Source organism: Sebastes umbrosus, chromosome 13 (assembly GCF_015220745.1).
Source record: "Sebastes umbrosus isolate fSebUmb1 chromosome 13, fSebUmb1.pri, whole genome shotgun sequence".
Classification (NCBI taxonomy): Eukaryota; Metazoa; Chordata; class Actinopteri; order Perciformes; family Sebastidae; genus Sebastes; species Sebastes umbrosus.
Window position 1 is genome coordinate 24,783,600 of NC_051281.1, and position 21,902 is coordinate 24,805,501.

General features: G+C 43.1%; 3 protein-coding genes across 3 annotated transcripts in view; all 3 read right to left on the bottom strand.

The window, feature by feature from the left end:
* LOC119500429 (collagen alpha-3(VI) chain-like) lies at positions 1-13,221 on the bottom strand. The gene is made up of 17 exons (XM_037790139.1): positions 12,595-13,221; positions 11,737-12,330; positions 10,903-11,502; positions 10,046-10,639; positions 9,214-9,813; positions 8,357-8,950; positions 7,525-8,124; positions 6,668-7,261; positions 5,836-6,435; positions 4,979-5,572; positions 4,147-4,746; positions 3,738-3,882; positions 3,288-3,568; positions 2,457-3,056; positions 1,600-2,193; positions 768-1,367; positions 1-503 (listed from the first exon to the last, which is right to left on the bottom strand). Exons 1-17 carry the CDS (start codon positions 12,716-12,718, stop codon positions 1-3), a joined length of 8,817 nt encoding a protein of 2,938 aa, XP_037646067.1. The 5' UTR covers positions 12,719-13,221.
* LOC119500433 (collagen alpha-3(VI) chain-like) lies at positions 12,745-17,330 on the bottom strand. Its single transcript, XM_037790145.1, has 6 exons — positions 16,503-17,330; positions 15,743-16,342; positions 14,949-15,536; positions 14,570-14,833; positions 12,855-13,195; positions 12,745-12,753 (listed from the first exon to the last, which is right to left on the bottom strand). The coding sequence occupies exons 1-6, from the start codon at positions 16,996-16,998 to the stop codon at positions 12,745-12,747; spliced, it is 2,298 nt and encodes a 765-aa protein (XP_037646073.1). The 5' UTR covers positions 16,999-17,330.
* LOC119500434 (collagen alpha-3(VI) chain) overlaps positions 17,262-21,902 on the bottom strand; it is a 23,545-nt gene continuing 18,904 nt past the window's right edge. The window contains exons 8-12 of the mRNA XM_037790146.1: positions 21,783-21,902; positions 20,176-20,805; positions 18,967-19,569; positions 18,229-18,831; positions 17,262-17,866 (exon numbers count right to left, since the gene is read on the bottom strand). Coding sequence (XP_037646074.1) covers positions 17,262-17,866; positions 18,229-18,831; positions 18,967-19,569; positions 20,176-20,805; positions 21,783-21,902 — 2,561 coding nt within the window. The remainder of the gene's footprint in view (positions 17,867-18,228; positions 18,832-18,966; positions 19,570-20,175; positions 20,806-21,782) is intronic.

Genomic DNA, 21,902 nt, shown 5'->3' on the forward strand with positions numbered 1-21,902 from the left:
TCAGGACACTGATAGAGCATATTTAGGGTCATATGATATTTTCTGCAGCTCTCCACTGTCAGAGTTCCTGGTTCCAATGCCAATCACAAAGATGCCCTGCTGTTTGAGAGCAGAGGCTGGAGTATCTACTTTGTCAAAAGATCTTCCACCATTTAGCAGGATCAACATCTGTCGAACACCTTCCAGGCGCCTGCTCCCGGAGGAGTCTGTAAAGACGTTGTCCTTGACATATTGGAGGGCTGCCCCGGTGTTTAGGGGTCCGCCACCTCTGTGTCTCAGTCCTCTGACTGAATCCAAAATATCCTCGCTTGTGGTGTATGTTTTCAGATCGAAATGGACCTCTGCATCTCTGCTGTACTGGACTACAGAGACACGGTCTTTGTTTTCTCCCACATTGAGTTTCTCCACCACTTTCTCCACAAAATCACGCATGGCAGGGAAGCCGTTCCGTGTGCTATCAGAACCATCCAGAAGGAATACAATATCCTTTTTGGCAGTGTCAACTGAGAAAAGAGAGGAAGACAAAAAATAAAAACCTTTGAAGAAAGTACGCTGGTGAACTAATCACAAAGTGGTGGGCTATTTTTTGAAAGCACGTAGCACAGCCTACTTCAATTTTAAATAGTGGGCAAGCACACCACCACCACCTCTATTTAAATGCACACATGAAGCTAAACAGGTATTACACTTAATTTATTTCCCTCAGTGTAGGTGAAACAAGTCAGATAGCCTTTCAGGCCTGCAAGAAGCCATGCTTGTTAACATACCAAGCACAGTTGTTGATTCTGGGGAGACGTCAATAACCACAGCCTCCACGGAGGACTGAAGTTGCTGTAGGATACGGGGAAGGTCAGTGAATTCAGACACAGACATAGAAGAATTGGCATCATGGGATATTTTCTGCAGTTCTCTGCTATCAGAGTTCCTGTTTCCAATTGCAAAGGTCAAGACACCCAGCTGTTTGAGAGCAGAGGCTGGTGCATCAACACTGTCAGAAGACCTTCCACCACTTAGCAATATCAGGACTTGTGGAACTTCTTCCAGGCGCCTGCTTCCGGCAGAGGCCGTGAAGACATTATCCCTCAGGTACTGGAGAGCTGCTCCAGTGTTGAGGGGTCTTCCGCCTTTGTGCCTCAAACCTCTGACAGTGTCAAGGATCTCGCCTTTTGTCTTGTACGTGTTCAGATAGAACTGGACAGCTGGATCTCTGCTGTACTGAACCACTGAGACACGATCTTTGTTGTCATCCACACTGAGTTTCTCTACTACTCTTTGGACAAAGTCTCGCATAGCTGGGAATCCACTTCTAGTACCATCAGATCCATCCAACAAGAACACAACATCCCTTCCTGTTGGCTGTCTCTCCACTAGGGAACATAGAATTTGAGACATATTTAGGTTCATGTGTCAAACTTTCCTGTGCAAAAGTCAGATGATGAAAGCTAACCTCGATGTGTACAAAGTTTACTCTATTAATGCTGGAACAACAGGTTTGTCAAAGTGGCACAGGCTGAACTGAGCTTAGTGAAACAAACTTTAATACAGGTCAATTTGTGTACTACCCTGATCTTGGAATGTAAGAATCTGTCACTTTCTTACCAGATATTGTTGGTGTTATGGGTGTGGCCCTCATTAGCGCTGTGCTCATTATAGAGGAGAGCTGTTCTTGGACACTGGGGAGGTCAGTGAACTCAGACACTGATAGAGCGTATTTAGGGTCATATGATATTTTCTGCAGCTCTCCACTGTCAGAGTTCCTGGTTCCAATGCCAATCACAAAGATGCCCTGCTGTTTGAGAGCAGAGGCTGGAGTATCTACTTTGTCAAAAGATCTTCCACCATTTAGCAGGATCAACATCTGTGGAACACCTTGCAGGCGCCTACTCCCGGAGGAGTCTGTAAAGACGTTGTCCCTGACATATTGGAGGGCTGCCCCAGTGTTGAGGGGTCTGCCACCTCTGTGTCTCAGTCCTCTGACTGAATCCAAAATATCCTCGCTTGTGGTGTATGTTTTCAGATCGAAATGGACCTCTGCATCTCTGCTGTACTGGACTACAGAGACACGGTCTTTGTTTTCTCCCACATTGAGTTTCTCCACCACTTTCTCCACAAAATCACGCATGGCAGGGAAGCCGTTCCGTGTGCTATCAGAACCATCCAGAAGGAATACAATATCCTTTTTGGCAGTGTCAACTGAGAAAAGAGAGGAAGACAAAAAATAAAAACCTTTGAAGAAAGTACGCTGGTGAACTAATCACAAAGTGGTGGGCTATTTTTGAAAGCACGTAGCACAGCCTACTTCAATTTTAAATAGTGGGCAAGCACACCACCACCACTTCTATTTAAATGCACACATGAAGCTAAACAGGTATTACACTTAATTTATTTCCCTCAGTGTAGGTGAAACAAGTCAGATAGCCTTTCAGGCCAGCAAGAAGCCATGCTTGTTAACATACCAAGCACAGTTGGTGATTCTGGGGTGACGTCAATAACCACAGCCTCCACGGAGGACTGAAGTTGCTGTAGGATACGGGGAAGGTCAGTGAATTCAGACACAGACAGAGCAGAATTGGCGTCATGGGATATTTTCTGCAGTTCTCTGCTATCAGAGTTCCTGGTTCCAATTGCAAAGGTCAAGACACCCAGCTGTTTGAGAGCAGAGGCTGGTGCATCAACACTGTCAGAAGACCTTCCACCACTTAGCAATATCAGGACTTGTGGAACTTCTTCCAGGCGCCTGCTTCCGGCAGAGGCCGTGAAGACATTATCCCTCAGGTACTGGAGAGCTGCTCCAGTGTTGAGGGGTATTCCGCCTTTGTGCCTCAAACCTCTGACAGTGTCAAGGATCTCGCCTTTTGTCGTGTACGTGTTCAGATAGAACTGGACAGCTGGATCTCTGCTGTACTGAACCACTGAGACACGATCTTTGTTGTCATCCACACTGAGTTTCTCTACTACTCTTTGGACAAAGTCTCGCATAGCTGGGAATCCACTTCTAGTACCATCAGATCCATCCAACAAGAACACAACATCCCTTCCTGTTGGCTGTCTCTCCACTAGGGAACATAGAATTTGAGACATATTTAGGTTCATGTGTCAAACTTTCCTGTGCAAAAGTCAGATGATGAAAGCTAACCTCAATGTGTACAAAGTTTACTCTATTAATGTTGGAACAATAGGTTTGTCAATTGGCACAGGCTGAACTGAGCTTAGTGAAATAAACTTTAATACAGGTCAATTTGCGTACTACCCTGATCTTGGAATGTAAGAATCTGTCACTTTCTTACCAGATATTGTTGGTGTTATGGGTGTGGCCCTCATTAGCGCTGTGCTCATTATAGAGGAGAGCTGTTCTTGGACACTGGGGAGGTCAGTGAACTCGGACACTGATAGAGCATATTTAGGGTCATATGATATTTTCTGCAGCTCTCCACTGTCAGAGTTCCTGGTTCCAATGCCAATCACAAAGATGCCCTGCTGTTTGAGAGCAGAGGCTGGAGTATCTACTTTGTCAAAAGATCTTCCACCATTTAGCAGGATCAACATCTGTCGAACACCTTCCAGGCGCCTGCTCCCGGAGGAGTCTGTAAAGACGTTGTCCCTTGACATATTGGAGGGCTGCCCCGGTGTTTAGGGGTCCGCCACCTCTGTGTCTCAGTCCTCTGACTGAATCCAAAATATCCTCGCTTGTGGTGTATGTTTTCAGATCGAAATGGACCTCTGCATCTCTGCTGTACTGGACTACAGAGACACGGTCTTTGTTTTCTCCCACATTGAGTTTCTCCACCACTTTCTCCACAAAATCACGCATGGCAGGGAAGCCGTTCCGTGTGCTATCAGAACCATCCAGAAGGAATACAATATCCTTTTTGGCAGTGTCAACTGAGAAAAGAGAGGAAGACAAAAAATAAAAACCTTTGAAGAAAGTACGCTGGTGAACTAATCACAAAGTGGTGGGCTATTTTTTGAAAGCACGTAGCACAGCCTACTTCAATTTTAAATAGTGGGCAAGCACACCACCACCACCTCTATTTAAATGCACACATGAAGCTAAACAGGTATTACACTTAATTTATTTCCCTCAGTGTAGGTGAAACAAGTCAGATAGCCTTTCAGGCCTGCAAGAAGCCATGCTTGTTAACATACCAAGCACAGTTGTTGATTCTGGGGAGACGTCAATAACCACAGCCTCCACGGAGGACTGAAGTTGCTGTAGGATACGGGGAAGGTCAGTGAATTCAGACACAGACATAGAAGAATTGGCATCATGGGATATTTTCTGCAGTTCTCTGCTATCAGAGTTCCTGTTTCCAATTGCAAAGGTCAAGACACCCAGCTGTTTGAGAGCAGAGGCTGGTGCATCAACACTGTCAGAAGACCTTCCACCACTTAGCAATATCAGGACTTGTGGAACTTCTTCCAGGCGCCTGCTTCCGGCAGAGGCCGTGAAGACATTATCCCTCAGGTACTGGAGAGCTGCTCCAGTGTTGAGGGGTCTTCCGCCTTTGTGCCTCAAACCTCTGACAGTGTCAAGGATCTCGCCTTTTGTCTTGTACGTGTTCAGATAGAACTGGACAGCTGGATCTCTGCTGTACTGAACCACTGAGACACGATCTTTGTTGTCATCCACACTGAGTTTCTCTACTACTCTTTGGACAAAGTCTCGCATAGCTGGGAATCCACTTCTAGTACCATCAGATCCATCCAACAAGAACACAACATCCCTTCCTGTTGGCTGTCTCTTCACTAGGGAACATAGAATTTGAGACATATTTAGGTTCATGTGTCAAACTTTCCTGTGCAAAAGTCAGATGATGAAAGCTAACCTCGATGTGTACAAAGTTTACTCTATTAATGCTGGAACAACAGGTTTGTCAAAGTGGCACAGGCTGAACTGAGCTTAGTGAAATAAACTTTAATACAGGTCAATTTGTGTACTACCCTGATCTTGGAATGTAAGAATCTGTCACTTTCTTACCAGATATTGTTGGTGTTATGGGTGTGGCCCTCATTAGCGCTGTGCTCATTATAGAGGAGAGCTGTTCTTGGACACTGGGGAGGTCAGTGAACTCAGACACTGATAGAGCGTATTTAGGGTCATATGATATTTTCTGCAGCTCTCCACTGTCAGAGTTCCTGGTTCCAATGCCAATCACAAAGATGCCCTGCTGTTTGAGAGCAGAGGCTGGAGTATCTACTTTGTCAAAAGATCTTCCACCATTTAGCAGGATCAACATCTGTGGAACACCTTGCAGGCGCCTACTCCCGGAGGAGTCTGTAAAGACGTTGTCCCTGACATATTGGAGGGCTGCCCCGGTGTTGAGGGGTCTGCCACCTCTGTGTCTCAGTCCTCTGACTGAATCCAAAATATCCTCGCTTGTGGTGTATGTTTTCAGATCGAAATGGACCTCTGCATCTCTGCTGTACTGGACTACAGAGACACGGTCTTTGTTTTCTCCCACATTGAGTTTCTCCACCACTTTCTCCACAAAATCACGCATGGCAGGGAAGCCGTTCCGTGTGCTATCAGAACCATCCAGAAGGAATACAATATCCTTTTTGGCAGTGTCAACTGAGAAAAGAGAGGAAGACAAAAAATAAAAACCTTTGAAGAAAGTACGCTGGTGAACTAATCACAAAGTGGTGGGCTATTTTTGAAAGCACGTAGCACAGCCTACTTCAATTTTAAATAGTGGGCAAGCACACCACCACCACTTCTATTTAAATGCACACATGAAGCTAAACAGGTATTACACTTAATTTATTTCCCTCAGTGTAGGTGAAACAAGTCAGATAGCCTTTCAGGCCAGCAAGAAGCCATGCTTGTTAACATACCAAGCACAGTTGGTGATTCTGGGGTGACGTCAATAACCACAGCCTCCACGGAGGACTGAAGTTGCTGTAGGATACGGGGAAGGTCAGTGAATTCAGACACAGACAGAGCAGAATTGGCGTCATGGGATATTTTCTGCAGTTCTCTGCTATCAGAGTTCCTGGTTCCAATTGCAAAGGTCAAGACACCCAGCTGTTTGAGAGCAGAGGCTGGTGCATCAACACTGTCAGAAGACCTTCCACCACTTAGCAATATCAGGACTTGTGGAACTTCTTCCAGGCGCCTGCTTCCGGCAGAGGCCGTGAAGACATTATCCCTCAGGTACTGGAGAGCTGCTCCAGTGTTGAGGGGTATTCCGCCTTTGTGCCTCAAACCTCTGACAGTGTCAAGGATCTCGCCTTTTGTCGTGTACGTGTTCAGATAGAACTGGACAGCTGGATCTCTGCTGTACTGAACCACTGAGACACGATCTTTGTTGTCATCCACACTGAGTTTCTCTACTACTCTTTGGACAAAGTCTCGCATAGCTGGGAATCCACTTCTAGTACCATCAGATCCATCCAACAAGAACACAACATCCCTTCCTGTTGGCTGTCTCTCCACTAGGGAACATAGAATTTGAGACATATTTAGGTTCATGTGTCAAACTTTCCTGTGCAAAAGTCAGATGATGAAAGCTAACCTCAATGTGTACAAAGTTTACTCTATTAATGTTGGAACAATAGGTTTGTCAATTTGGCACAGGCTGAACTGAGCTTAGTGAAATAAACTTTAATACAGGTCAATTTGCGTACTACCCTGATCTTGGAATGTAAGAATCTGTCACTTTCTTACCAGATATTGTTGGTGTTATGGGTGTGGCCCTCATTAGCGCTGTGCTCATTATAGAGGAGAGCTGTTCTTGGACACTGGGGAGGTCAGTGAACTCGGACACTGATAGAGCATATTTAGGGTCATATGATATTTTCTGCAGCTCTCCACTGTCAGAGTTCCTGGTTCCAATGCCAATCACAAAGATGCCCTGCTGTTTGAGAGCAGAGGCTGGAGTATCTACTTTGTCAAAAGATCTTCCACCATTTAGCAGGATCAACATCTGTCGAACACCTTCCAGGCGCCTGCTCCCGGAGGAGTCTGTAAAGACGTTGTCCTTGACATATTGGAGGGCTGCCCCGGTGTTTAGGGGTCCGCCACCTCTGTGTCTCAGTCCTCTGACTGAATCCAAAATATCCTCGCTTGTGGTGTATGTTTTCAGATCGAAATGGACCTCTGCATCTCTGCTGTACTGGACTACAGAGACACGGTCTTTGTTTTCTCCCACATTGAGTTTCTCCACCACTTTCTCCACAAAATCACGCATGGCAGGGAAGCCGTTCCGTGTGCTATCAGAACCATCCAGAAGGAATACAATATCCTTTTTGGCAGTGTCAACTGAGAAAAGAGAGGAAGACAAAAAATAAAAACCTTTGAAGAAAGTACGCTGGTGAACTAATCACAAAGTGGTGGGCTATTTTTGAAAGCACGTAGCACAGCCTACTTCAATTTTAAATAGTTGGCAAGCACACCACCACCACTTCTATTTAAATGCACACATGAAGCTAAACAGGTATTACACTTAATTTATTTCCCTCAGTGTAGGTGAAACAAGTCAGATAGCCTTTCAGGCCAGCAAGAAGCCATGCTTGTTAACATACCAAGCACAGTTGGTGATTCTGGGGTGACGTCAATAACCACAGCCTCCACGGAGGACTGAAGTTGCTGTAGGATACGGGGAAGGTCAGTGAATTCAGACACAGACAGAGCAGAATTGGCGTCATGGGATATTTTCTGCAGTTCTCTGCTATCAGAGTTCCTGGTTCCAATTGCAAAGGTCAAGACACCCAGCTGTTTGAGAGCAGAGGCTGGTGCATCAACACTGTCAGAAGACCTTCCACCACTTAGCAATATCAGGACTTGTGGAACTTCTTCCAGGCGCCTGCTTCCGGCAGAGGCCGTGAAGACATTATCCCTCAGGTACTGGAGAGCTGCTCCAGTGTTGAGGGGTCTTCCGCCTTTGTGCCTCAAACCTCTGACAGTGTCAAGGATCTCGCCTTTTGTCTTGTACGTGTTCAGATAGAACTGGACAGCTGGATCTCTGCTGTACTGAACCACTGAGACACGATCTTTGTTGTCATCCACACTGAGTTTCTCTACTACTTTTTGGACAAAGTCTCGCATAGCTGGGAATCCACTTCTAGTACCATCAGATCCATCCAACAAGAACACAACATCCCTTCCTGTTGGCTGTCTCTCCACTAGGGAACATAGAATTTGAGACATATTTAGGTTCATGTGTCAAACTTTCCTGTGCAAAAGTCAGATGATGAAAGCTAACCTCGATGTGTACAAAGTTTACTCTATTAATGCTGGAACAACAGGTTTGTCAAAGTGGCACAGGCTGAACTGAGCTTAGTGAAACAAACTTTAATACAGGTCAATTTGTGTACTACCCTGATCTTGGAATGTAAGAATCTGTCACTTTCTTACCAGATATTGTTGGTGTTATGGGTGTGGCCCTCATTAGCGCTGTGCTCATTATAGAGGAGAGCTGTTCTTGGACACTGGGGAGGTCAGTGAACTCAGACACTGATAGAGCGTATTTAGGGTCATATGATATTTTCTGCAGCTCTCCACTGTCAGAGTTCCTGGTTCCAATGCCAATCACAAAGATGCCCTGCTGTTTGAGAGCAGAGGCTGGAGTATCTACTTTGTCAAAAGATCTTCCACCATTTAGCAGGATCAACATCTGTGGAACACCTTGCAGGCGCCTACTCCCGGAGGAGTCTGTAAAGACGTTGTCCCTGACATATTGGAGGGCTGCCCCGGTGTTGAGGGGTCTGCCACCTCTGTGTCTCAGTCCTCTGACTGAATCCAAAATATCCTCGCTTGTGGTGTATGTTTTCAGATCGAAATGGACCTCTGCATCTCTGCTGTACTGGACTACAGAGACACGGTCTTTGTTTTCTCCCACATTGAGTTTCTCCACCACTTTCTCCACAAAATCACGCATGGCAGGGAAGCCGTTCCGTGTGCTATCAGAACCATCCAGAAGGAATACAATATCCTTTTTGGCAGTGTCAACTGAGAAAAGAGAGGAAGACAAAAAATAAAAACCTTTGAAGAAAGTACGCTGGTGAACTAATCACAAAGTGGTGGGCTATTTTTGAAAGCACGTAGCACAGCCTACTTCAATTTTAAATAGTGGGCAAGCACACCACCACCACTTCTATTTAAATGCACACATGAAGCTAAACAGGTATTACACTTAATTTATTTCCCTCAGTGTAGGTGAAACAAGTCAGATAGCCTTTCAGGCCAGCAAGAAGCCATGCTTGTTAACATACCAAGCACAGTTGGTGATTCTGGGGTGACGTCAATAACCACAGCCTCCACGGAGGACTGAAGTTGCTGTAGGATACGGGGAAGGTCAGTGAATTCAGACACAGACAGAGCAGAATTGGCGTCATGGGATATTTTCTGCAGTTCTCTGCTATCAGAGTTCCTGGTTCCAATTGCAAAGGTCAAGACACCCAGCTGTTTGAGAGCAGAGGCTGGTGCATCAACACTGTCAGAAGACCTTCCACCACTTAGCAATATCAGGACTTGTGGAACTTCTTCCAGGCGCCTGCTTCCGGCAGAGGCCGTGAAGACATTATCCCTCAGGTACTGGAGAGCTGCTCCAGTGTTGAGGGGTATTCCGCCTTTGTGCCTCAAACCTCTGACAGTGTCAAGGATCTCGCCTTTTGTCGTGTACGTGTTCAGATAGAACTGGACAGCTGGATCTCTGCTGTACTGAACCACTGAGACACGATCTTTGTTGTCATCCACACTGAGTTTCTCTACTACTCTTTGGACAAAGTCTCGCATAGCTGGGAATCCACTTCTAGTACCATCAGATCCATCCAACAAGAACACAACATCCCTTCCTGTTGGCTGTCTCTCCACTAGGGAACATAGAATTTGAGACATATTTAGGTTCATGTGTCAAACTTTCCTGTGCAAAAGTCAGATGATGAAAGCTAACCTCAATGTGTACAAAGTTTACTCTATTAATGTTGGAACAATAGGTTTGTCAATTTGGCACAGGCTGAACTGAGCTTAGTGAAATAAACTTTAATACAGGTCAATTTGCGTACTACCCTGATCTTGGAATGTAAGAATCTGTCACTTTCTTACCAGATATTGTTGGTGTTATGGGTGTGGCCCTCATTAGCGCTGTGCTCATTATAGAGGAGAGCTGTTCTTGGACACTGGGGAGGTCAGTGAACTCGGACACTGATAGAGCATATTTAGGGTCATATGATATTTTCTGCAGCTCTCCACTGTCAGAGTTCCTGGTTCCAATGCCAATCACAAAGATGCCCTGCTGTTTGAGAGCAGAGGCTGGAGTATCTACTTTGTCAAAAGATCTTCCACCATTTAGCAGGATCAACATCTGTCGAACACCTTCCAGGCGCCTGCTCCCGGAGGAGTCTGTAAAGACGTTGTCCTTGACATATTGGAGGGCTGCCCCGGTGTTGAGGGGTCTGCCACCTCTGTGTCTCAGTCCTCTGACTGAATCCAAAATATCCTCGCTTGTGGTGTATGTTTTCAGATCGAAATGGACCTCTGCATCTCTGCTGTACTGGACTACAGAGACACGGTCTTTGTTTTCTCCCACATTGAGTTTCTCCACCACTTTCTCCACAAAATCACGCATGGCAGGGAAGCCGTTCCGTGTGCTATCAGAACCATCCAGAAGGAATACAATATCCTTTTTGGCAGTGTCAACTGAGAAAAGAGAGGAAGACAAAAAATAAAAACCTTTGAAGAAAGTACGCTGGTGAACTAATCACAAAGTGGTGGGCTATTTTTGAAAGCACGTAGCACAGCCTACTTCAATTTTAAATAGTTGGCAAGCACACCACCACCACTTCTATTTAAATGCACACATGAAGCTAAACAGGTATTACACTTAATTTATTTCCCTCAGTGTAGGTGAAACAAGTCAGATAGCCTTTCAGGCCAGCAAGAAGCCATGCTTGTTAACATACCAAGCACAGTTGGTGATTCTGGGGTGACGTCAATAACCACAGCCTCCACGGAGGACTGAAGTTGGTGTAGGATACGGGGAAGGTCAGTGAATTCAGACACAGACAGAGCAGAATTGGCGTCATGGGATATTTTCTGCAGTTCTCTGCTATCAGAGTTCCTGGTTCCAATTGCAAAGGTCAAGACACCCAGCTGTTTGAGAGCAGAGGCTGGTGCATCAACACTGTCAGAAGACCTTCCACCACTTAGCAATATCAGGACTTGTGGAACTTCTTCCAGGCGCCTGCTTCCGGCAGAGGCCGTGAAGACATTATCCCTCAGGTACTGGAGAGCTGCTCCAGTGTTGAGGGGTATTCCGCCTTTGTGCCTCAAACCTCTGACAGTGTCAAGGATCTCACCTTTTGTCGTGTACGTGTTCAGATAGAACTGGACAGCTGGATCTCTGCTGTACTGAACCACTGAGACACGATCTTTGTTGTCATCCACACTGAGTTTCTCTACTACTCTTTGGACAAAGTCTCGCATAGCTGGGAATCCACTTCTAGTACCATCAGATCCATCCAACAAGAACACAACATCCCTTCCTGTTGGCTGTCTCTCCACTAGGGAACATAGAATTTGAGACATATTTAGGTTCATGTGTCAAACTTTCCTGTGCAAAAGTCAGATGATGAAAGCTAACCTCGAATGTGTACAAAGTTTACTCTATTAATGTTGGAACAATAGGTTTGTCAAGTTGGCACAGGCTGAACTGAGCTTAGTGAAATAAACTTTAATACAGGTCAATTTGCTGTACTACCCTGATCTTGGAATGTAAGAATCTGTCACTTTCTTACCAGATATTGTTGGTGTTATGGGTGTGGCCCTCATTAGCGCTGTGCTCATTATAGAGGAGAGCTGTTCTTGGACACTGGGGAGGTCAGTGAACTCAGACACTGATAGAGCATATTTAGGGTCATATGATATTTTCTGCAGCTCTCCACTGTCAGAGTTCCTGGTTCCAATGCCAATCACAAAGATGCCCTGCTGTTTGAGAGCAGAGGCTGGAGTATCTACTTTGTCAAAAGATCTTCCACCATTTAGCAGGATCAACATCTGTGGAACACCTTGCAGGCGCCTACTCCCGGAGGAGTCTGTAAAGACGTTGTCCCTGACATATTGGAGGGCTGCCCCGGTGTTGAGGGGTCTGCCACCTCTGTGTCTCAGTCCTCTGACTGAATCCAAAATATCCTCGCTTGTGGTGTATGTTTTCAGATCGAAATGGACCTCTGCATCTCTGCTGTACTGGACTACAGAGACACGGTCTTTGTTTTCTCCCACATTGAGTTTCTCCACCACTTTCTCCACAAAATCACGCATGGCAGGGAAGCCGTTCCGTGTGCTATCAGAACCATCCAGAAGGAATACAATATCCTTTTTGGCAGTGTCAACTGAGAAAAGAGAGGAAGACAAAAAATAAAAACCTTTGAAGAAAGTACGCTGGTGAACTAATCACATAAGTGGTGGGCTATTTTTTGAAAGCACGTAGCACAGCCTACTTCAATTTTAAATAGTGGGCAAGCACACCACCACCACTCTATTTAAATGCACACATGAAGCTAAACAGGTATTACACTTAATTTATTTCCCTCAGTGTAGGTGAAACAAGTCAGATAGCCTTTCAGGCCAGCAAGAAGCCATGCTTGTTAACATACCAAGCACAGTTGGTGATTCTGGGGGTGACGTCAATAACCACAGCCTCCACGGAGGACTGAAGTTGCTGTAGGATACGGGGAAGGTCAGTGAATTCAGACACAGACAGAGCAGAATTGGCGTCATGGGATATTTTCTGCAGTTCTCTGCTATCAGAGTTCCTGGTTCCAATTGCAAAGGTCAAGACACCCAGCTGTTTGAGAGCAGAGGCTGGTGCATCAACACTGTCAGAAGACCTTCCACCACTTAGCAATATCAGGACTTGTGGAACTTCTTCCAGGCGCCTGCTTCCGGCAGAGGCCGTGAAGACATTTTCCCTCAGGTACTGGAGAGCTGCTCCAGTGTTGAGTGGTCTTCCGCCTTTGTGCCTCAAACCTCTGACAGTGTCAAGGATCTCGCCTTTTGTCGTGTACGTGTTCAGATAGAAATGGACAGCTGGATCTCTGCTGTACTGAACCACTGAGACACGATCTTTGTTGTCATCCACACTGAGTTTCTCTACTACTCTTTGGACAAAGTCTCGCATAGCTGGGAATCCACTTCTAGTACCATCAGATCCATCCAACAAGAACACAACATCCCTTCCTGTTGGCTGTCTCTCCACTAGGGAACATAGAATTTGAGACATATTTAGGTTCATGTGTCAAACTTTTCTGTTCAAAAGTCAGAATGATGAAAGCTAACGTCAAGGTTTACAACATTTACTTCATTATTGCTGGAACTACTGTTTTGTCAATGTGGCACTAGCTGACCTGAACCTGGTGAAAAACACTAAAATACAGTTCAATTTGTGTCCTACCCTGATCAGTCATCGTCCTACCAGTTATTGTCAGTGGCATGGGTTTTCCCTTTGGGATTTAAAAAATAGTTACTAAACTTTCCAAAAATTGTAAAAATGACTCGACTTGAGGTGTAATTTTCCCAGCAGTGGCCATCTTAATATTAGCTGTCCTTTGTAGATATTGTGTGCACCTCCACCAGCCACCATTAGCAAGTATATTTCCAACAATATCGTGAATTAATCAAAGCCCATACATTTTACGTTACGTAAGAAGAAATATAAAACTAGTCAGTTTAATCCACACTCTGTCTTCGTTAAGGACACACAAAGCCAACAGTCAAAACACAGGCGAGGTGAGGCGATGCAACGGTCGCCCCTCGTCGCTGCTAGTTTTTTTAATGTCAGTTTGGTGTGTCCGGGCCTTTATGGGTGTAAGGATACTAAGTCTTGTTTTCAGTGTTGATACTAGAAAAAAAACAAAGCATACACTCTTTTTTGTACATCTGCACAGTGATCACCTCATTATTTCAGATAATTCACACATTACACACTTGTTTTTTACATTTACAAATAGCCAATTTTTTTAATTAGTTCTAATAAATGATAGTAAAATGAAATGCTTAAATTTTGGCAAATAATTTGGCAATATTGGCCTCTGTATCAATATTGGTGATTTTGGACATGGTATCGTCCACGCCTACTCTGTGTATCAGAGTAACCGACACAAATAACCAATATCCAATAGTGAGCGTTAGTGCGGACACATGCACTGAGATCATGGTAAAAATGGTAAATTGAACATGTATTAGAAAAAGCTGTGTACTTGTGTGTGAACTGAATCATGTAGTATACGATATCCATGCAATTATTCTTACCAATGATTTCATTTTTCAATTTTTCATCTGTAATTGCACCAAAAACTTGCTCTTGTATATTTGGAAGGTCAGCTACTTCAGAAATTGATAAAGTGTAATTCAGAGCATGTGATATCTTCTCCATTTCCTTGTGGTCAGAATTTTTTGTTCCAATGGTTAATATTGTGACACCGCTTTCTTTTAGAGAAGCAACAGGTAAATCCACACTGTCACTCGATGGTGCACTACTTAAAACAACAAGAATTTGTGGCACATTTGCAGTGTATCTGCTCCCTGAGGCAGCTGTGAATACATTTTCTTTAACGTATTTTAGAGCTGCACCCATTTTCAGAGGTCTTCCACCTTTGTGTGAGAGCCTTCTGACAGCTGTTAGGACATCTTCCTTCCTCATGAATGAATTCAAAAAGAAATTAGCTACTGCCACATTGCTGAACTGAATCACAGCAACTCTGTCTTCATTTGGTCCAATGTTTAATCTTTCTATTACTTTGTACAGGAAATCTTGAATTGATGACAATCCATTTCTGGTATTATCAGATCCATCCAAAAGAAAAACAATATCTCGTCCCTTTTCATCGCTTTGCTCTGTTAACGAAAATGTATACAATTTGTATGATGTTAATCATCACAATCATTATAAATATATTAACACCGAAAGGTGATTCATTTAAATAATTATTCAAATAATTTAAATTCTTACCGGCTTTAGTTTCCTCCTCAACCCCCACTTGAGTAAGATGACTCATCAAACTTTGTTGAATACTAGTGAGATTTACAAAGTCAGCGACTGAGTAAACATAATTTGGGTCAGAGGACATGACTTGCATCTCAGCTGAATTTGACATTCTTGATCCAATTGCAAATGTGACAACCCCTGCGGCCTTAAGCATATTTGCTGGGCCTCGTGGAGAATCTCTAGATCTTCCACCAGCCAATATCACAAGTATCTGCTTGGCACCTTCATGATGTCGACCTCCAGCATTTGAAACAAAGACACGATCCTTCACAAACTGAAGTGCTGCTCCAATATACTGAGGCCTTCCGCCTTTTGGTATCAAGGTTGTGATGTGCTTAAGAACATCATCTTTTGTGTTGTATGTATTCAGATTGAAATTGAGTTCAGCATTGTTGCTATACTGTACAACAGCAACTTTATCTTTTCCTTGGTTCAGATCAAAGCTGTCAACAATTTTTGCAACAAATTTCTGTATAGCAGGGAATCGACTCCTGACATGATCAGATCCATCAATGAGAAAGACAATATCTCTACTCATATTGGAGCTTGAACCTAGAAAAATCCACAATGATGTAAATTGTGTTAGTTTACAACTCAACAGAAAATATGATTACTGTTGATGCAACTGATATACATGCAGCTTACAGGATTTTAACACACACACACACACACACACACATACACAGTATATATACAGTATATTATATATAAAGTAAAGTAACATTAATTCATATTAATTAATACTTGTTTTCACTCACCTACAGGTCTGACAGTGCCTTTGTCAGATGCAATGCCTGAGAGTAACTGTTCCCTCACAAGAGGAAAGTCAGAAATCTCCTTGATAAAATACTCTGCTCCAGGACTGTGTGCTAATTGCTTCATCTCCAGCCTATCTGCATCATTCACTCCAACACTGAAAATGACAATTCCAGCATTTCTCAGTCTGTCCACAGGACCTAAGACATCATCTTCTGACTTTCTCCCACTTAAGAGAATCAGAATCTGTGGGACTCCCTGCTGGGCTCTGCTTCCAGATGAAGCAGTGAACACATTGTTCTTCACATAATCAAGGGCAACACCTGTGTTCACAGTGAACCCTCCTTTCAGTTTTACATTGTCCAAATGACTCAAGACATCGTCTTTCAGTGAGTGCGTGTTCAGGAAAAAATCCGTAGTGGGCTCTGTGCTATACTGAATCAAAGCAACTTGTACTTTGCTTCGCCCAATTTGTATTTGCTTGACAAGATCTCTGACAAAATCCAAAATTTGTCTTTCACTTGCTCTCATATCATCAGATCCATCAAGGAGAAAAACAACATCGGCACTCCGGAGTTCTAATTCTGCAATTGTGGAAGTGTCTGAAATGAATACAAAAACATTTTACAAAACTAACATATTTTCTGTATACAGAAACATTTTTCATATACCTATGGTATACAATTATTCAACTTGGATGTCCATGTAGAAAACATGGAATGTTAAAAAAATGTAAAATGCTAATTATTTTCTACATCTTACCAATAACAGTTGGGAATTCAGTGGTTTCTTGAGCACCCCTCAGTGTGGCTTCCACAGATGGATCTATGCTTTGCAGATTGTTAAAGTTTGCAACATGAAAATAATGTGCTGGCGTGAAAGAGATGGTTTGCATCTCCAAGGTATCGGCATTCTGTGTTCCAATAGTAAAAGTCTTTATCCCATTTTCTTTGAGTGACTGTGCCGGTCCTCTGACATCATCCTCTGAACGCCCACCACTAAATACATACAGATATTGAGGGACTGATTCTGCACGTCTGCCTCCAACTGAAGCAGCAAAGACATTGTCTCTGACAAACTCAAGTGCCTTGCCAATGTTGAGGGGTCTCCCCAACTTGTGCCTTATTGTTCTAATGGAATTGAGCACATCATTCTTGGATGAATAGGAATTCAGGTAGAAATTGACTGTGGCATCACGACTGTATTGAACAACAGCCACTTGGTCTCTGTTCTCATCTAGATTTAAACTTTCAACCATTTGTTCAACAAAGCCTCGTATCTCTTCAAAGCCGTTTCGTGAGTCAGATGATCCATCAATAAGAAATACTACATCATGTTTCTCAGAATCTGCAACAAAGACAAATATGTAGAAACAAAGGCAATGTGATTTTCTGCAGGTAACAGGTAAGACTCTACAGTGACAGTCCCCTATAATCCAGTTATGGAAATCATCTCAGTCCATTTTGAGCCCATTCCCCTCTTATCTTTACTATAAAATGTTTTAGCAAAAAGGTTAAAACATTACATCTTACCAAAACCCTTTGTAGGAGCGGTTGGCTCTATATGGTGGGAAGCATCTCTTAACAATGACAACACATCCTGCTTAGCAGTAGGAAGCTCCTCATAATCAGTAACAGAGACCGCATAGTTGGGTTCATGAGAGATTGTCTGCAGCTCTAGGGTGTCAGCATCAGTTGTTCCAACAACAATTGAAATGACACCAGTCTCTTTCAGCATTCTGGCTGGGGTTCTTATGTCATCTCCAGATCTTCCACCAGTGAGTAGTATGAGTATCTGTGGAACTCCCTCAAGGAGTCTACTTCCTGAGTCAGAAGTAAATACATGGTCCCTCATATACTGGAGAGCTGCTCCAATGTTGTGAGGATAACCTCCTTTGTGATTAAGGCCTCTTACTGCATTAAGAACATCATCCTCTGTTGAGTAACTTCTCAAGTTAAAATTAATCTCTGCCGTGTTGCTGTACTGGACCACAGCCACGTGATCTTTGTTTGCATCAATGTTTAGGTCCGCCACTATTCTCTGCACGAAATCTTTAATATCTGTGAATCTTTGCTGAGAATCATCAGAACCATCAAGCAAAAAGACAATGTCTCTTCTGTTAGGATCTGTAATCACACAAATTGTTTGATTATGAAATTTGTGATGAAAAATATTTTATTCCTGCAAATATTCAGTAACCCCGTGTGCACAACTTGCTCTGCTATTTTAGAGGACCATTTTTGTTGATGCAATCCATATCACTGGAACAGTGCAGCAGAGCTCTTAACTTGACAGAACTGAATGGAACTGCCAAAACAATATGAAAGAAAGCCTACAACAGTTATCATGAGCAAAAGGGCACTAGTCTGTTTCTGTCCATCATTTACCATCAGTTTGAATGAATGTCTTGAGGTCTACGTCAATCTGACAAAGCGTGAAGTTTTGCACACGGCGTACAACATAAAGTCATTACAGTCATTAGTCTTACCATACAAGGCTGGTTTGATAGCAGGGATTTCACCCCTCTTGATGACAGAAAATATTTGTTGTTCAATGCCTGAAAGATCACTGGAGTCTGCTGCAAAGAAAGCATGGCTGGCTTCCTGTGAAATAGACTGAATCTCAGAGGTATCTGCATTCTTCGTTCCCACCGCATATACCATCACACCAATTCCTCTCAAGTTTTCTACAGCATTTCTGACATCATCACTGGACCGTCCACCAGTTAAGAGAACCAAAATCTGAGGGAATCCCTGGTGGTGCCTACTTCCAGAAGAGGCAGTGAAAACATTATCCTTGACGTACTGAAGAGCTGCACCAGTATTGAGAGGTTTGCCTCCTTTATGCCTCAGAATTTGCACATTGTCAGCAACATTCTGCTGTGTCTTGTATGTGTTCAGAAAAAATTCCACAGAGGGTTCTCTGCTGTACTGCACCACTGAAACACGATCTTTGTTCTCGCCCACATTGAATTTGTTCACCATCCTCTCAACAAAGCTAAGCATTGCCTTAAAGTCATTTTGCATTTCATCCGAGGAATCCAGTAAAAATACAATGTCGCGTTGAATGGATTCAGTTTGATCTGCAGAATCTTTGACAGACACAAGGATGATGCTCAGTTAGAGTTACACATGAAGTTCTCCGATAACGAAAAAAAAGATTAGATAGATAGATAGATAGATAGATAGATAGATAGATAGATAGATAGATAGATAGATAGTCTTACCTAATACATTCTGTGGTTTTAGTCTTGGCTGCTGTCGAGGCACCCTTTTCACAAATGACACAAGTTGTTGATGGATGCTCCCAATATCATCAAACCCAAGCACAGAGAAAGCGTAGGAAGGGTTATGTGCAATCATTTGGAGCTCGAGTATGTCTGCATTTCTTGTTCCTACACAGAATGGAACAACTTTGTCCTCTTTCAGAGCCACAGTGGCACTTGCAACATCATCTTGAGATTTTCCCCCATTCAACAGAATCAGTATCTGAGGGACACCGTCTTGATGCCGACTCCCAGAGGAATCAGCGAAAGCGTTTTTCCTCACATAGTCAAGAGCTGCCCCAGTGTTGAGGGGTCTGCCCCCTTTATGGCTCAACTGCTGAACAGCAGCAACAACATTTTGTTTTTCTTTGTAGGTGTTCAAACTGAAATGTGTCTGTGGATCTCTGCTATACTGGACCACAGACACACGGTCTTTGTTCTCACCAATTCCGAGTGATTCTACCACTCGCTGGACAAAACTTTTCATTGCTGGGAAGCCACTCCGTGTGTTATCTGACCCATCCAATAGAAACACTATGTCTCTTTGAGGGGACTCTAATTCAACTAGAAAAGAATAGGAAAACCTTGTTAAAGAATCAGACATATAGTACATCAGCTAAAATATATTATGGTGCAATCATTATACATTAGATGGTTGGTAAAGCCATAAAAACTGGTATTCGAAATTCAAACTAATTCCTGCTATAAACAAGGAACATTTAAGAAAAATAGTAGATGAAGTCATTATTGAGAAACTTGGAAATAACTACAAGATAAGGAGCATATTCCTCTTTCACAAATGAAAGATGGAGAAAGCTGAAAAAAAAGATTTCAATGTTCTTTAATTCTTAATATTTGATCAATGATGTGATTATCATTGGCTCAAGGAAGAGCTTAAGAATAGAAAGAAAGGACATTTGCTGATGCTGGGCTGTCAAGAAAAGACTCTCCAGGATACAAGAAGAAAAAGGATGAGAGCCAAACAAGAAACAGCAAACAAGGAAGTTGCCTCTAGCCAGTGGAGACAGTTTGAGAAACATGAAACTGATCGACTGACATTCTTCAGAAGATGATGCAGTTTCATTGCAATTCAAACTACAAAAGAACCAATGTACTAAACTATAAGTGAGGAGTTAGTTTGATTCTCAAATATGAATCTGCACTTCTTACCTACAACAATCGGAGGCTCAATTTTTATTTCAGCCTTGACAAATGCAGCTAGCTCTGCCTGAATGGACAAAAGTTCACCAAAGACAGGAAAGTTGAAAAGAAATCTTGAGGAGAAGGCAATTTTTTTAAGCTCCTCCTGTTTAGTATTTTTCATTCCAATGGCGAAAGACAGAATACTGATTTTTTTTAGGTCTAATGCCGCTCCTGAAACATCATCATTGGATTTGCCACCAGTCAGTAAAAACAGAATCTGAGGGACTCCCTCCAGGCGTCTACTCCCAGATGAAGCTGTGAAAATATGGTCTCGCACAAACTGGAGAGCAGCTCCAGTGTTCCGAGGTCTTCCTCCTTTATGGCGCAGACTTCTTACAGCATAGATGATAGCCTTTTTGGATCTGTGAGTGTTGAGGTTGAAGTAAACTGTGGTGTCATCACTATACTGTACGACGGCCACTCGAACCTTATCTTCACCAATGTCCAGCTCTTCCACCATTCTTCTGATGAACTCGCGAATAGCTGGTAGTCCATTTCTGGACTCATCTGACCCATCAAGGAGAAACACTATGTCCCTCTTATTGCTCCCTGTGTTGACATGGTGATACATGGATAGACAGAAAAAGAATTCAAGAACTGTGTGTTCAAGACTTTTCTATGCTCATGCATATTTATCAGCATGAGCAAGTTAGAAGCTTAGAGGAATAAACTGAGTACGGAAAGAAAGATGAGCCACTCCTCTGAAAGTGTCATTTCGAGCAGAGCTGCTCAAGAACCATCTTTTTATCAGAAAGATGTGTGAAAGAATTTGTTGACTCATTTTCAAAGTAACATTGATGTGGACAATTGGAAAGAGGTATAAAAGAGGGCTACATTCTTGAAAGCCTAAGAGATACAGAATTGTTGCTTTTTTAAACAGAATAGATTTTCTAGAGACGGTAATCATAAATGTCGTGCAACAGAAATGTGCCATAACAATTCATAATTGTTCATTATTAGACTAGAAATGTATGTTAAATATTCTTGAGAGAAAGAGTATTATAGAGAGTTAGAGTTAGAGAGAGAAGACAATATAATGAAATACTGTACTCCAATCTTAGGGATATATTTAAATGTGGAATTCTTACCTACTAAATCAGAGATTCCAGTCATGGTTTCCTCAGTGTCTTTGTTTATGTTCAGTGTAGCAAGAAGTTGTGTTTGGATTGAGGGCAACTTGGAGAAATCAGTGACCTTGTATGTGAAACCAGGTTTGTAGGCAATCATTTCCAACTGCTCTGTATTGGCTTCTCCCACTCCAACCCACACTGACACAATTCCATGCTCTTTAAGAGCAAAGGCTGGGCTTCTCACACGATCAGTGGATGGTTTAGTACTTAGAAGAATTAAAATCTGGGGCACTCCTTCTAGTCTTCTACTGCCCGTGGACGAAGTGAAGACACTGTGCCTCACAAACTGGAGAGCTCCCCCAATATTAAGGCGCCTCCCACCCTTGTGCCTTAAATTATCTATGGCATGTGTAGTGTCATTCTTTGCCTTGTGAGAATTCAGATAAAAGTTGACCTCAGGATTATCAGCAAACTGAACCACAGACACTCTGTCTTGGCTCTTACTGACAGAGAGGCTCTCCACTATGTTCTTAACAAAGAGTTTTATCTCTGGGAATCCATTTCTTGTGTTATCAGAGCCATCCAGTAGAAACACAATATCTCTTTTTGCAGCATTGCTGTGTA